We start from the raw sequence: 15,086 nt of genomic DNA, 5'->3' as shown, positions 1-15,086 counted from the left end.
AATTTTTTCTAAAGCTGTCTGTTAACTAAACGGGAGGGGGCGAGTCCCCAGGAGCCGACCGAAGGCCAGGCAGGTATCAGCCCCAGCACCCTCCCCGGCCATGCCCAGCAGCCTGCTCTGCCAGGCCACCCCTCTGCCTGCTGGTTCAGCTGCACTCTTAAAAAAGAAGATAGCACAAAACCACCCCCACAACATTTCAGGCAAGAAATTTAGGGTTTCCTCAGTCTGTGCTGTCTGGGTGTACTCGGTTTCCTTCTACTTCTTCCCTTCCTCCTTGGCCAGTCTCACTGGGATGGGTCTGCTGACCCAGCAAAATCCCCTCACATCCCTACTCCGAGTGCAGCATTAGCATTTACGAACATTAAAAAGGGAAACAGTTTTGACCAAAGCGATGAAGAAAAAGCCAAGTATTTGCATTAACAAGCAGGCTTGTTAAAATCCCTTTGTCTTTCATTTTGGTTCCCTCCCACCCCCAGACTGAGCAGAGATTTGAGGTTTTTCTGTAGTATGTTTTAGGGTCTTACAGCCCTGTGACGTCTGCTGTTTCAGTCATACTAGCTTTTGTCTTCACTGTGTTCCAGATGGGCAAACACAGGCTATTCCAGCCATGGCCTTGATAACAAGGAAGCTCTGAATTATTCTTAACAAAAGGGCAGCAGCTAAACCTATTAATACCAACTAAAAACCAACCAGCTGGCAAGAAAAACCGTGTATGATCAGAGCCTGCCCCACTGATTTTTTTATTCGTCTTCACTTGGCCTGACGCAAGTGCAGCACTCATAGCGGCTGTGCCGTCATACGCTTTTGGCCATATTTTAATGCACATTTATAAAAGCAGAGAAGACATGAGCGACGACACAGGGAAAGTGTATGTACAGCTCTGGGAGGAAAAAAAAAATTCTAAGCAGACAGAAGGTCAGTAAAGCGTTAAACACGCAGGACTTAATGGTTTCGGATGACACAACCTGGTCTGGGTACTCTGAAGGTCTCAGTACTTCTGAACAAGTGACTCCCTTAAAGTCAACACCAAAATCGACATTTGATCAGAAAAAAATTCTCATCGTCGTTAAAAAAAAAAAAGAATAAGACGCCCACGACAAAAGCAGGACTAAAGACTATTTCTGGTCGGAGCCCTCTCATTCTCACAGCGGGCCACCCCAGGGAAGCCTGGCTGGGTGATGAGGCGACCCGTGCGGCCCCGGCCAGGCTCCGCCCGTTCTCTGGTGAAGCAAAATCATCGAGCACCTTCCCCAAACGGTAAATTATTCTCCTCAAATGAAACTGGCGGCGCCTGGGAGAGCTCAACCGGCTCAGCAGCGGCTGGCCCTGCGAGGCCGGCGCTGTCAGCCCGGCTCGCCGCGACCACGGGAGTCCGACCCGTCCCCACGCAGGGCCGGCTCCGGACGGATGCCCAGGCGCGGCGGGAGCCGGAGTTCGCTGCCCGGGGCCTGCCGGCCCACCCCGGAGCGATGCCGATGACGGGCTGCGGGCACAGGGGGCTCCGTGGGAGCCAAGCCGAAGGTGGGCTTCCAGAAACGCGTTCGAGAAGGAGAACTCCCGTCCAGCCGCGGGGCGGAGAGGCACCGGCTGCTCCGCCGCAGCCGGGGCAGCCTCGGAGAGGCCCCATCCCCGGGCCGCCGCACCGGCGGCGAAGGGCAGGACCCGGGCCCCCGGCCCCTTCCCGCTCCCGCCCAGGGCCGGAGGCCCCCGCCCCGCTCACCCCGTATGGCGGCGATGAGCGCGTTGCCGTCCTTGATCACCTCCTTGATGAACTTGTTGGTCCGCTCCAGCTCCTGCTCGTAGCACTTCAGCCGCTCTCGGAAGTCGGGGCTGTCCAGGTAGCAGTCGCTGAACTCCAGCGGCGGGTGCCCCATGGCTCCCCGGCGGACGCTCCTCTCCGCTGCCGGGCGCGGCTACGGCGCCTTCCCCCCGCCCCGGCCGCTCCGCGCCGCGGCCATGCCGCCGCCCCGGCGGGCACCGCCCCCGGCAGCCTCGGGCGGGGCCTGCACCGCCCCGCCGGTGTCCGTGTGCGTGTCCCCCAACCTCCGCCGCTGCCCGCCCGGGGCCGGCCCCGCGGCGACCCGGGCCCTCGGCGGAGGCGACCCCCGCTTCCGGCCGCCCCCGCCGCTGCCGGGACTTGTAGTTCGGCGGGCAGGACCCCCGGCGAACCCCACCTCCCACCGCCCCGGAGCCCTCGGTCAGGCGGGTGCCGTGGACAAAACCGGCGCCGTGGACAAAACCGGCGCCGGAGTTACCGCAGCTGTGCCGGCAGCGCCCGGCCGCCGGGGCGGGCCGGTCCCTCGCCGTTCCCCCCGGTAACTGCTGTTCACTGTTGGCCGCCGCTCGGGCTCCGCTCCGGAGGCCGGGTGACGGCGAGCTCCGCGGCTCTCTGCGCCGATTACCTCCCCGCTGGCCGCTTCCTTAACGTTAACGAACGTCCCTGGGGTTCTCCCCGGCCGGCCGGAGCAAGGGGGGCGACGGGCCTGCCTCTGCCTCGGGGAGCCCGGGTCAGCGGAGAGGGATCGGCCTCCGAGCGCCCTCGGCGGCCATCAGAAGGCGGTTTTCAGCTCATTTCCAGCACCGCGCTTCGGGGCTGCTGCCTCCTTCGGCGCTCCGAGTTTCAGCCCCGTTACGGCAGGGCGGGGGAAGCCGGGCCGGGCCGGCGCCCCTGCGCCGCCTCCCTCACCGTCCCCCGGAGCGGGGCCGGGCCCGCGCTGCCGCGGAGGGGGGTATTTCGCTTCAGCGAGGCCTGGGGACCGAGGGCGCCCCCTGCCGGCGGGGCGGAACGGGGAGGGAGCGAGGGAGGCGGGGCCCGCCCGCGTTGCCACGGACGCCCTGGCGGCGCGCGACGCGCGCCTTGATGACGCAAGCGCGCTCGCTCCACGTCGCCTGGGCCTCCAAGATGGCGGCGGCGGAGGGGAGCGGCGTCGGTGGGCCGTTGGTGAGTGGGGCGGCGGGAGCGGGCGGGAGTCCCCGGTGTCTCCTGAGCGCGGGGGGCCGCGGGCTTCTTACTCCTCCGTCGGCGAAGCTGGGGCAGGCTGCCGCTCAGTGGCGGGGGAAGCAGGCGGCGGCGGCGGCGGGGGGGCTGGGAGGCCATGGCGGCCGCTGGCTGGCGCGGAGGGCAGGGAGAGGGAGTGGGAGCCGACGGCCTCCTGCCGCTCCCTCCCTGCTGCTTGCCGCCTGTCCCGGCTGCCCTGGAGTTGACTGTAGAACTGGTCGGACTGTTTTCTGTTCGCTCCCGTCTGTGGGAGCTCGAGTGCTCTAGCTTTCCGCTTGGGTGGAGGAAATCAGCTTTGTTGACGTTCGGCGCTCAACAGCCTTGACTTTGAGCTCGGGCTGTAGACCTCCGTACGGTTTCTTACGAGTTGTTTCCCCACGGAGCCCGTGAAGGACAGGGTACTCGGGCGCGTTGGTGCGGTTGGACAGCTATCAGGTGTTGCGCTACTTGAAACACACAAACAAGCTTTTCACTTCCTTCAGTTGTTGCTATCTTATCAGAGAGCAGAAAACAGGTTATCGGGAGTTACTGAAGAAAACGGAAATGCTTTGCTTATACTTAGCTACTCACCTCTTTAGACTGTGAGCTGTTTAAATCAAGCAGGCAACAGCTGGGCTCTGTTGTTGACTGTGTTATTAAGTGTTGTATCTTTGAATTCTAAGCAGCTGTTTTCATCCTAAACCCAGCTGAAAAACATCTGAAGTGAGTATGAGCTGGCTTGTATTTCTCTCTTTCTCAAGGTTTTAAAAAAACGCTTAGTTTGCAGGTCTTGCAGATGTGTCAATATCTGAAGATATTCCAGTGGAAGGGGAGATTACTGTTCCTGTCGGATCTCGCTCTCCTGATGAAGACTACTCCACACTGGATGAGCCTGTTAGGGACACTATTGTGAGTCTGTGCCCTGTCTATGGTAAAACATGTGTTTTGCCAATATCTTTGGAAGACTGCTATACAAAAACTGTATTTTTGCTTGATTTGAACTTCATCGGAACTAGCTATGTAAAATGAATTTTTATGGGTCGAAAAATAACTGAATTATGGCCCCAGAGTTTCTCTATGATCTCAAAATCTTTGCAAGGGTAAAGGCCTCAGACGAACCTTGGAAGAAAACTGTCCCAGCTAATAAGATTTTTTATTAATTTTCTTTTCCTAGAGGAGCAAATTGTTGTTCTTAATTGGGTGTAATTAAAGGATAAAACATTGTGGTTGTTAAGGAATGTAGAAAAAGTAGATGTTGTTTGTTGCAGAAGATGCTACAGAAATTTCTGGGTTGGATCCTACCTTGATTTACCATCGATACTCCTTTACTTCTCTCAATGCTTTTAGTTGTGAACTGTAGTTTTTATGAAAGGATAAAGTGTTGCTTCTTTATTTCAGATGAGAGATCTGAAGGCCGTTGGGAAGAAATTTGTCCATGTCATGTATCCGAAGAAGAGTAGTGCGCTCCTGAGAGACTGTACGTACAAGAAGATTTTCAAAATCTTGAAAGGATATTCTGCCAACAGACTTTCCCTGCATGGGAAAAGGAAGAGTTCAGTGGGACAGGGATTCAGAACTGTCTGTTCCATGTTTTTTCTTTTGTTGTAGAATGCTGAATAGCAAACATGAAAAATCAGAGTGTTACCAAAGCTCTTTAAAAGTGGAATGTGTGCCCAGCATATGTACAGCAGGTAGCTTTAGCACCTGGCAGGCTTTGAATCGATTATATTATAGAATATGGCATATAAGATGCTAAGAAAGAAAATTATAAGGAAGCATAATATGCAAAATGATACATTGGGAGTTGGAAAAGAGTGCTTTATTACTCTCGGGGAAAATGAAACAGAGCATCCTTCTATGATATTTATGATTTTATTTTTTCCTTTACTGACAGGGGATCTGTGGGGCCCTTTGGTGCTTTGTGTCTCACTTGCCCTGTAAGTACATATAGTGGGTGGATTTGGGGTTTTATAGTCTTTTACGGTGGAGAAATGAGAAATTAAAAATTTCTGACTACATGTGTTGAGATCAAGTTCATCTGATCCTTCTCTGGTCTTCTGCAAACTGCCTGTTTAGATTTTCGTATAAAATTGTGAGAGACTGAAAGAGTTAATGTCTCAAACATTGTGGTGGGGCAAGTTCTGCTTAACGATGAACTCTGCATAACAAGGAACCCTGCCTAGCAAGGAGCCATAGCTGAAAAGAAGCCCATCAGCACAGGACATCAGCAACAGGATGGGGAGGTGCTTGCCGGAGGGTGTTCTGATATGCTGTTTCTGACACTTCAAGCCCATTAGGACCTTTTGTTTTTACATTTAGGATTTAAGGGTGAACTCTTCCTAGTCCCTGTCTTAAGAATGATTTTACTGAAAGGTGTCCTGATTCATGTTGCCCTTGAGTCTAATGCGTTTGGCCAACTTTCACCCTAACCTGCAGGCCAAAACCTTTGTATAAGAGCTGCAGTGTATGTGCTACGTATCCTGGAGGTGGAAGTAGAGAGGCTGTTGTAGTAGGTCATAGATGGGAGATGATGGCGGCTTCCCAGAGTTTCTGGTGCTCCACTGGAGCATATGTGTGCAGATTTGCCTGGGGTAGGGTGGAAACGTTGGTCACATCTATCAGCTAATTGAGGCACACCTGTGTACTCAATGTACAGAAACCATTCAGTAAAATGTTGGCAAAGCTTTAGCAGAAGTAGACAGTGTAATTCAAATATTCAAACCAATGCATGCTCACTTTTCCAGGCTTTGTGTTGCTTGTGTCCTGTAGTTATTACAAGCTTTTCTTAAAGCTTTTGTGTTTTATCATGCACTAACTACACTGCCTGCTTTGAGAGGTTACCAAACTTGTGGTACTTCAATTTGAATCTCTTAGCCTTTTGCCTATGGTTTTGTTCTCCTCAACATGCTTACAGACTCCTCAAGACAAATAAACAAATGGACTGAAATCCCCTCAATTGAGCCACAACCATTTTCCTTTCCTGTACAAAATTGAGGATACTACTAAAAATAAGCAAGCAGATGAAAAATTATCAGTCTGCAGCCCAACTGGGGATCAATGTTTCGGGTTCCTATTCCATCATCTACTCCAAGTCTATGAAAACTCCATCATTGATTGCAAATGACTCCTTTTATATGTTACTTACAACAGGATGCTTCAGGGTGGATCAGCAGATAGTAAAGACGATGGAGGGCCCCAGTTTGCTGAGGTCTTTGTCATCATCTGGTTTGGTGCAGTTGTCATCACACTAAACTCAAAGCTTCTTGGAGGAACTATGTGAGTGCTGGTTTATTTAGTAGCAGTTAAAATGCTCCCATGCATGGAGTTTCTGCAATGCTTTGGTTTGACTACTTCTTTCCCATTTCTGTCTCTCCTTTACAGATCCTTTTTTCAGAGCCTGTGCGTTCTGGGTTACTGTGTCCTGCCCCTGACAGTAGCGATGCTGGTGTGCAGGCTGGTACTGCTGGCAGGTTCTGGAACTGTCAGCTTCATTATACGTCTTATTGTAGTAGTAGCTATGTTTGGTTGGTCAACGTTAGGTGAGTACCTTTTTGTGTTATAACGCTGTTGTGCGCACTGAGTAGCGTGGTGCTTAAGGAGGTAGAACTGCATGCATTCTGTTGAGTAAAGCCAATGGATATTGTAGTTTCAGGTGTTTCTTAAGCTGCTGAAGTATTGTAGAAAAAGTTCTTCCAGTCCTTGTGTTGGCAGAGATTCAGCCTCTGCCTGTGCTCCTGTTGATTTTCGTGGTCATATGCAAATTGCCTGTGGCAGAAGGATGATAATTTAATAGTAAAACCATGTGAGACTACTGGGTATTTTATGCTGCGATTCATGTTATAAATACTATTAGAAAATGCTGATTTCATACAGGTGCCTTTGCATTATTTCTCCTGTTCTTAATCTGTAAGTCTGATTCTTGTTACAGAATGTTAATCAGCATTTATCTTTCTATATGATAAAGTTTTAATTGGTGATCATAGACCATTGGTATTGAGCAATGGATTACTCTGTTTTCTCTTTCAGCATAATTGTAATGCAGATCCTAATTCAAAATTGTTAATATCTGCAGTGGATCTTAGACTTTTAGTTTTATGCTGCTCACATTTCAAGTATTTTTCTTTTTCACCAGCATCTACAGCTTTCCTGGCAGACAGTCAGCCTCCAAACCGCAAAGCTCTTGTTGTGTACCCCATCTTCCTCTTCTACTTTGTTATCAGCTGGATGATTCTCACCTTTACACCTCAGTGATCTCCGATCAGAAGAGACTGTGTAATATGGACTGGAGTTTTTTCATGAGCACTGCAGTTCATCATTGGCTTTATCTCTTTCTAATTTATATATAGATAGATATTGTAAAAAGGCAGGTTATGGGATAAAGCCAGAGAACTGCAAAAGTTGGTCGTTTGTGTGTCCCTCTTTTTGAAAGATACAGAGGTCCAGCTGCTGAGGGCTTTTTTATTTAGCCCGGCTCTTTAGTTGCGTTAAATAAAAAATGCCCACTGTGACAGGGATTATTCCACCTAAGGAATAGAGTGGGAGATCCTGGAATTTCAAGATGTTGGGTAGAGGAAGATGAAGTTATACGATCGCACGACTTGGCAGAATTCTTGCTTGTGCTTGGATTCTCACTGAAGATGAATATGCCTTATGAAATAATAGAACTTCATTGCTGTTCTGTGTTGGGTAGGGAAGAAATGTGTTCAACTCCTTTTTCATTCACTTAGAGTGGAGAAATGTATATAAAGTGCATCATAGGACTGACTGTGAGCTCTCACTTTGAAACTAGATTTCAGCAAAAAATAAGTTGGGTCCATTTTGCAGTTAATTGGAGCTGGGCAGACGGGAACTGCCTTTGCTCATATACATGTGTTGTGTATTTGTTTCATCCCTTCGTCTGTCAAGAAAGAGTTGTTTCAGCCAAATGTCTTCAACACCATAGTTACACTGACTAATCCATGTATCTCGAGAGGGAGTGTTTACACTGGATAGTTACAAATCTTTTCATGTGATGGTAGATTAGACAGTTAAAAGTCCTGGAGAAACAGTCAAAACTGGTTTGCAACAGGGACTTCGCTATCACTCTGCATACTGAGAATGGGAAATTGTTTGGAGAGCACAAAGTAAAGTGTGTGTGTGTGTATATATATATGTTAAAAAAAACCAAAACAACAAAACAAAAGCTTGTGTGAAGTAAGTTGAGGTTTTGATACTCAAGATGTTTGGGTGCTAACATACTGCACCAAGACTTATCTCCAAAAGTTTTAAAACAGGTTGGAGGAACGAAACTAAATCGTGATGAAGGTGGTGGCTGCTGTGAAGGAGGTTATGAATTCCGGTCTTAACTGCTTGTATGTGACTTTTCATTTGGTTGTTTACATGGACAGTGTTTCAACATAAATGTGTACAAATTTGCATATTGTTTCTTTGTACTTATGAGATGTGAGAAACTTTTCTATAGGTTTCGGGGTTTTGTTTGTTTGGGGTTTTTGGATTTTTTTTTGCTTAATACATTTTGTAAAAGGGGAGGAGGCTTTCTTCTCCAACTCCCTGTAGGTGCACTTTTGTACCTTGCCTGGAGAACCATATACAGGTGTAGAAGTGTGTCATTTATATTTCAGCATAGGGATTGAGACCTGGAGAATTGTGTTTTGAAAACTGTACAGAAATTATTTTTGTTGTCCATTATTTTCAGTAAGCAATCCAAGGGGAGAGCTTTGAAACATCTGGGGGTGAAAAAGCTGCTGTTAAAATGTTACTTTTCCTGAAAATTAGCATCATATTTCCTTTTTCTTATAGTAATGCAGATAGACCTGAAATTGATGTACGTGGGTCCTGCTGAGGTGTAAATATGCCTAATTTATATTTATATATAAAAGTGCAGTTTCTGCTATAAACACTATAAGTATTTGATAGTTGGGATGGAAATTTCTAAATGCAATTAGAAGTACCATTTTGCATTTCTGGGAGTGTGGAGAAGAGGGAAGGAAAAATCAGTTGCTCTCAGCAGGGACCTAGCTTTGCTGCAGAATGGTTGTTATCAGTGAGTATGCGTGGAGCTGTTCTTGCTGCCTGCCTTACGCCTCCGTCCGGGGCTGTTCTAAGGTGCTGCAAGAGGCGCTGTAGTGTTTCACAGATATGGGTATAAAATGGAAATGGAGAATTTTTAAACTTCCATTAAATTATTACTAGTATGGAATGTGATTTTTTCTTTTAAGTGCACAGTTCTCCATTTATTTAAACATTAGTTTAGCTTTATGAAGCTGAAAATAAATATTCAAGGGAAGTAGATAGTAATGCTTTTGATGGCTACAGTGGGATTCTTTGAGCCAAATCTTTCTTTACTACTGCAGCACAAGAATTTAACCATGCTTTTGGAGAAATCCTTGGAATTCTATCTCTGTAGCTTCTTGTGACTTAGGCTGATATTATATCTGAAAGATAATTGGAGTAACGTTTAATTGATCCAGTATGTTCTTGAAAAGAAGGAAAATTATTTTTAAGAATTAAAATCCCAGCTTTTTCCTTGCTTGTTTTTTACTTGGATATAAGTCTCATGATGGTTTGTTCTGTATCATTGCTCTTGACTTAAACAAGAGAGAAGAAAATTATTTTCGTATTAACTAGATCTACTGTTCAATTGGTCACCGAAGTTTTTAGTCGAGAGGTGTTTTTAATCTGAAATGATAGGCAGAAATACACTGGTTGTATGGTGAAGGTGTGATTTTTTTTGTTTGTTTGTTTGTTTTTTACTCATGGCAATCCTTTAGTATGGAAGCCATCATCTTCTAAAGCTGTAAAATCTTTAGCTGGGTTTATATATCACTTGCCCTAAGGTTTTAGCTGGCAGGATGCAGGTAGGGAACTAGATTTTCTGAGTTTTCATGCCTCCAGTTGAATAAAGTTACATGTCTTATGTACGGAGGTTTTTTTAATCGTTTCCTCTAGCAGAGTAGAGGATGTTAATGTCCTCGGCCGGGAATTCTAGTTGCTGTAGCTCATTGCCTGATTTGCCTTGCTTCTCTCAGCTTTCTGTTGTGTGAGATGTGCTTGATGCCAATACGCTTAAAAGGACACAGTATATCTTGTCAAAAATAATTTTCCCACTATAATCTTATAATTGGCTTTGGAAGAGCTTCACTAGGAGTGGCTTGGCCCTTCAACTTGAAGGTGAAAATCTATTGGAAAATATAGCCCTTCTTATGAGTATAATTGCTTGGAAAGGCAGAGAGAGCAAGCTATGAGCACCAGTAGAAATGAGCATCAGATTGATTGATTGAAGATTAACTGTCTTATGTGACTTCAAAAAATTAAGAAGCCCAAACTGGAATTTGTTCCTCAGCCAAACTTTGATGTTCTGTAGAGCCGCTGCTTTTATTGAATTGGCTTGCCCCTCAGCAGACAGGTGGTTCCCAAAGCAAACTAGATATAAGCACATTAAAGCATGATTGAAAAATTTCAGGTTTAGGCAAGTGAAATACCTCAAGTTTGTTTGATATTTGCAGACTGCCCAGAATTCCTGTTGATGATAGACCTTTAAAATGATGGTATTACATGAGGGTGCTAAGAGTGCCTGTTCATTGAATGGTACTTGATCTTGTTCAGCCAGTTAGAGAATGCAGTCCTCCAAAAATGCATGCAGGTAAGTAATCCTTATAACCACAACATATATTTTTAATTTGTTGTGAAAAGGTATGCGATAACTCAATTGTCATGCTTTCTAAGGGGAAAAAGTCTCTTCCTTCTTGTTTAAAGCTGGCTGAGGGAAGGAGAGCAAGGAGAAAAGCAGATGTCTTGCCTTTAATGAAGTGTATTAACTTTTCTGTAGAGAAAGTGGATGATTTTCTGATGTGTAAACCGGGCTTTCTTTCCTACTAAGATTTTGTTAATACTGTTTATCAGCTGAAGTTGTATGTATTTGAATCTGAATTTAATTTTGATCTATTTAATACCAATGAAAAGGAAAAGAATTTATTTGTTTTAACTTTATAAATTAAAACACACTGAAAGGCATTTGGGCAATCTTATGTGTGGTTTAAAAGTACTGTGCAGGCTTTACTTCAGAAAGTGTCCCACAGGAGCTCCCTGGGCCTGGCTGCGGGGCTGGGAGGCAGCACCTGCGGCTGGCAGAGCCTCTCTTAAAGCACGGAGGCACTCCAAAGGGATCCTGCCAATACTTGGACATAAAAAGGCATTTTATATGGCCTGGAATGCTTTTAAACACTTGATTTGTGTGTCTGTGCATCAGTGAGTTAATAGATGTTGGTAGAAGCACCAGGCTGAGGTATAAATCCTTTTCCCTCTGCTAGAACGCTGCTGGTATTGCAGATACACAACAGTATTTGATGTTCTTATGTCCTAGCCAGTTGTGCTAGCGTTGTCTGGGGGCAAGGACCAGAGCAAGCATTTGGTCTGTGTATGCTGGGCCGTTTGTTGTCCTATGTGGGGCAGTGCTGTAGGGGGGCAACAATTCTGTGTTCTGGGGAGGAAAAGAAAGCCCTGAAGTTCTTGTTACAGGTCCATGAGAGAGATGCCCATGGGCCAGTAAGGCACGCTGAGGTTCTGCAAGGACGAGACGCCAAAGGGGAGCTGCCTGTTGGTAACAGCAGGACAGAAGGGTGGAAGCCTCCCCAAGTCCCTGGTCAGCGCTTCTCCCTGGCCCAACACTGAGCGCTCCGTACCCCGGAGCAGGACACATCAGGCACGTGTGCCAGAGCCCCTCGAAGCTGGGCCATGACATCAGTTTGCTTGTGCTTAAAGCTTGCGTGTGCTCCCCTCTGGTCCCGGATTCTGCTGAGGGGAATGAACAGCTGTGCTGGCTTACCCTTAAACTGGTATTCATGCAGGCAGCCCCTCTGGTTGCCTGCAGCTTTAGGGGAGGAAGGTCTTGGTAACCCCCTAATGAACGCAAGCCTGCCCAAGCAGTGCTTACCAGGACTGAGTGCGCTGTGATGAAAGTACAGAGACTAAATAAGGCATGGGTAAAGAGGGAGCAGAAACTTGGTAGGAAGGCTGCCTAATAAGTGGATGGCAGTTAAAAACCATCACTGACCAGTACTGGAATTTGAGGTAATCACCTGAAGCACATCCATGCCCTTGCAGTGTGCCATGGGGTGACAGCGGGGACTCTCTTGCAGCAGCCTGGCACCTTGGCTGAGGAGCCCTCTCGTGAAGGAGGTGGCAGCAGGGACATGGCTAAGCGTGTTCCAGGGCCCTCAGTTGTTGGGCTGGAGAAGGCCAAAATGTCCCGGTGGTCACAAGAGGGCAGCACGACCTTGCAGTCCCCCAGAGCTTGGCGTTTTCTCTCTTTTTCTCCCCTCGTTTTTTTCTGTTCCATCGGAGGAGAGCTGGGCTGCAGCAGCCTGTTGTTTCGTGTCCCGTTGAGCAAGGACGAGGTGCTTGCAGGCAGCCTTGGGGAGGTGAGTTCTGAGCTTCCAACCGTGGCCGTCACCGACGATGTGGGAGGAGGCTCGTACTGTTGTGCCTGACCTACTCGTGCTATAGGGTCTCTGCGTTTTCTGTAATATTTATGCAATTTTGAGCAAGAAGATTACTTTCATTCAACAAGGGGCATTTTTTTAAAAACACCTATTTACTACGGCAGTGGGGAAATGATTAAGCATGTCTTTTTTCCTCCCCAAGATGATAATGATCAAGATATGAATTAGAGTAAGTTCACTTAGAGTTGTGCATAGGAAATCATTAAGACTTTCTGGATTATTTCCATCTATTAGTCAATTAATGTCTTTATGCTCTGAAGCATACCATCCTCTTGCACTTCTGCATGTCATGGAGCAATCGCTTAATGCAATTTCTTTAACCCTTGCCCGAGTTATTGGTGGGTGAAAAGCTGAGCAGATTTTAAGGTTTTGTACAGTTGGAGTCAGAGCTTACGAGAGGCTTAACATTTTAAAATTGATCTTACATAAGTGCATAGCAAATTTTAAGACAGTCTTGCTTTTGGAGTGATGCTAATGTAATCCAAGTAGCTTGTCTTGCACATTAGTAAAAGAGATGTTATCAAGGGTCACAAAAGGGTCAAAAAACTTGACCTTTTTGCAGAAGCGGTGTTTTGCAGTCTACTTGGCTTTGCTCTTGGAAGCAAAATTGTTACACCTGAAAGAACTGTTCTGAGACCATCCTGGTTTGTCAGCAGTTTGCACGTTGTCCATTGCTGATGCTTATTGAGCAGATGTGTTGTTGCTTCCTCCTCCTTTTGATAGTCTGCGTGAACTTTCCTGTCATTGGTGCAAGGGGGAGGACACTTAGCAAAAAGGAGAGAGTACTTAAAGCAAGTGCAGACTGACTAGTAATGAGGGACTGAAAAATACTAAGATTTGCCGGTGGCTACAGTGATGTGTTTTCTGTGGGTTTGGGGGTTATTTTCTGGAAAGTTTGTGTATCATTAATGTTTGTCAAAATTAACTTTTTTTGCAAGGTTACTATAGACAAAATTAATTCACTCTTTAATGTAATCTTTAAGAAGTGTAAGTAATTTAAAGTCAGAAAATCCCATTTGTTAATCAGACTCTCCTGAGTACACCTCCTCAGTCGATCAGATAATCTGAAATGTTGCCCTCCCTCGCCCATGCTCCTTTTCCAGCCCTCCAGCTGGGAGGGAGCAACCTTTGCTTTCTCAGGCCCAAAGGTCCCTGCATAAGAGGGACCTGCCCTCTTCCCGCGCTGCGGGGATACAGGTGCACTGTGCACCTTCCTCCTCACACGCAAACTGCAGCAGAGGGGGAAACTGAGGCAGCCCAAGCCCCTCGCCCCTGGACCACCCTGCTTGGCCAGGGAAGGCTGAGCCCCCCTGCAGGGTGCTGTGCAGCCAGGCTGCCCCGGGAAGGAGGAGGAGACCCCAGCTCTGCTGCAGGGAAGGGGGGATTTTCCACCAGCAAAAGCTGCTTGTTGCAGCCGGGATGAGCAGGGCTGGAAGATCCCACCTCCCTCGGCTCGGCAGCTGTAATCGGGTGGTAGTGCCGAGGCAGCGCAGGGTGGCGAGTGAAGTCCCTTAGCAGCAGCTCTGGGGTACCTTCTGCACCCACAGAAGCTGGAGGCTGCAGTTTTACCAACACATTGTTTAGGATTTTGTTTCTTTGATTTGTTGTGGGGTTTTCCCCTTCCAACTAATGTGTCCAAACGTTCTGAAATGCAAATTCACGGTGCAGAAATGAAGGGTGGTGGGTTTTGTTTTCTTTTCCTCTCTAGAGAGACAAGCCCTTGCTCTCAGGCAGCGCCAGCTCACAACCTGGGGAAAGTTGAAAGGCTGCCCTTTGAACCCTCCCGGGGAAAGCAGCAGGGCTGGGATCCCTGGGGTCTCCAGGCTGGCAGGAGCAGGCATGGCCGAAATCCTCTCTGAGACGCTGGTGCTGGGGGGTCTGTTCTTCCCGTGTGCCTGGGGACAGGTTCGTGGCAGTGGAGGGGAGCTGCAGCCCACCTGCAGGCAGGCAGGAGTGTGGTTTTGTCCGTGGCAGCTTCTGGTGCAGACAGCTCTGAACCACGGCAGGGATGCTCTCCAGGAGAGCGGGTCTGGCCACTGGTCCTCCTGCACCCTGCGGGGAACCAGTGCTAGAAATGCAACTCTTCTGCTCAAAAGAAGGTGTTCCTGGATGCAACTCAGCAGTTAGTAATTACGCTTTATTTGGATAAAGCTTCGATTTAGCATTTTTTCCCCGCAAAACTAATCTTTTAAGACTATTTAATATTCTGTGTGCTGGATTGTACATTAGGGCAAATGAATGGTGCAGGTAACAGTCAAAGGAAGGACTTTCCCAGTAAAATCAGGGAATAACTCATCCAGTGAACCTGTTGACTACTGGCACAGTGAACCCGTGATTCCTGACCTTTGGCTTTCTTGACAGGTGACTGATGAAATGGCTGCAGAGGCTGGAAGTCAAGTCGGAGACTGCTGAATCTTCATGTCATTCGTACTCAGCCCAGAGGCAAGGCTGTGAGCCCGGAGTGTGCACGCAGAGGTTTTGCTCTTTGGGGTGCTCGTTTGCCCTGGGAGCGTGGCGGGGTGAGCCTTTCTGCAGGCAGCAAGGGGAGCTGGCTGGGGCACGCTGCAGTGAGCAAAGCAGGTATCTCGTTGGAACTAACATTGCTGAAG

The 15,086-nt window shown here is 47.7% G+C and overlaps 3 protein-coding genes across 10 annotated transcripts in view; 2 read left to right on the top strand and 1 right to left on the bottom strand.

Annotated features, from left to right (window-relative positions):
* OPHN1 (oligophrenin 1) overlaps positions 1 to 1,975 on the bottom strand; it is a 76,220-nt gene extending 74,245 nt beyond the window's left edge. For all 5 annotated transcript variants that reach the window (XR_007509448.1, XR_007509447.1, XR_007509449.1 and 2 more), the window contains exon 1: positions 1,721 to 1,975. Coding sequence is in view for 2 of the 5 variants with exons in the window: in XM_049827752.1 (XP_049683709.1) it covers positions 1,721 to 1,874 (154 nt within the window). In the remaining 3 variants the exon portion in view is untranslated. The remainder of the gene's footprint in view (positions 1 to 1,720) is intronic.
* An 882-nt stretch (positions 1,976 to 2,857) lies between these two features.
* Positions 2,858 to 9,502, top strand: YIPF6 (Yip1 domain family member 6). 3 transcript variants are annotated; one of them, XM_049827772.1, is made up of 7 exons: positions 2,858 to 2,941; positions 3,765 to 3,908; positions 4,376 to 4,454; positions 4,872 to 4,914; positions 6,128 to 6,253; positions 6,359 to 6,516; positions 7,110 to 9,502. In XM_049827772.1, exons 2-7 carry the CDS (start codon positions 3,906 to 3,908, stop codon positions 7,226 to 7,228), a joined length of 528 nt encoding a protein of 175 aa, XP_049683729.1. In that variant the 5' UTR covers positions 2,858 to 2,941; positions 3,765 to 3,905; the 3' UTR covers positions 7,229 to 9,502. The 3 variants fall into 3 exon arrangements, with proteins under 3 accessions (XP_049683729.1, XP_049683728.1, XP_049683730.1); XM_049827771.1 differs by having other exon boundaries at positions 2,861 to 2,941; positions 3,758 to 3,886; XM_049827773.1 differs by having other exon boundaries at positions 2,864 to 2,941; positions 3,765 to 3,886.
* Positions 9,503 to 11,112: 1,610 nt separating this feature from the next.
* STARD8 (StAR related lipid transfer domain containing 8) overlaps positions 11,113 to 15,086 on the top strand; it is an 83,827-nt gene continuing 79,853 nt past the window's right edge. The window contains exon 1 of one of the 2 annotated variants that reach the window (XM_049827735.1): positions 11,113 to 14,996. In XM_049827735.1, the coding sequence (XP_049683692.1) occupies positions 14,846 to 14,996 (151 nt within the window). In that variant the 5' untranslated portion in view covers positions 11,113 to 14,845. Of the gene's footprint in view, positions 15,058 to 15,086 lie in introns of both variants that reach the window. The other variant, XM_049827737.1, reaches the window with a different exon arrangement.

Source organism: Accipiter gentilis, chromosome 24 (genome assembly GCF_929443795.1).
Source record: "Accipiter gentilis chromosome 24, bAccGen1.1, whole genome shotgun sequence".
Taxonomy (NCBI): Eukaryota; Metazoa; Chordata; class Aves; order Accipitriformes; family Accipitridae; genus Astur; species Astur gentilis.
This window is presented reverse-complemented; position numbering and strand designations above follow the sequence as displayed.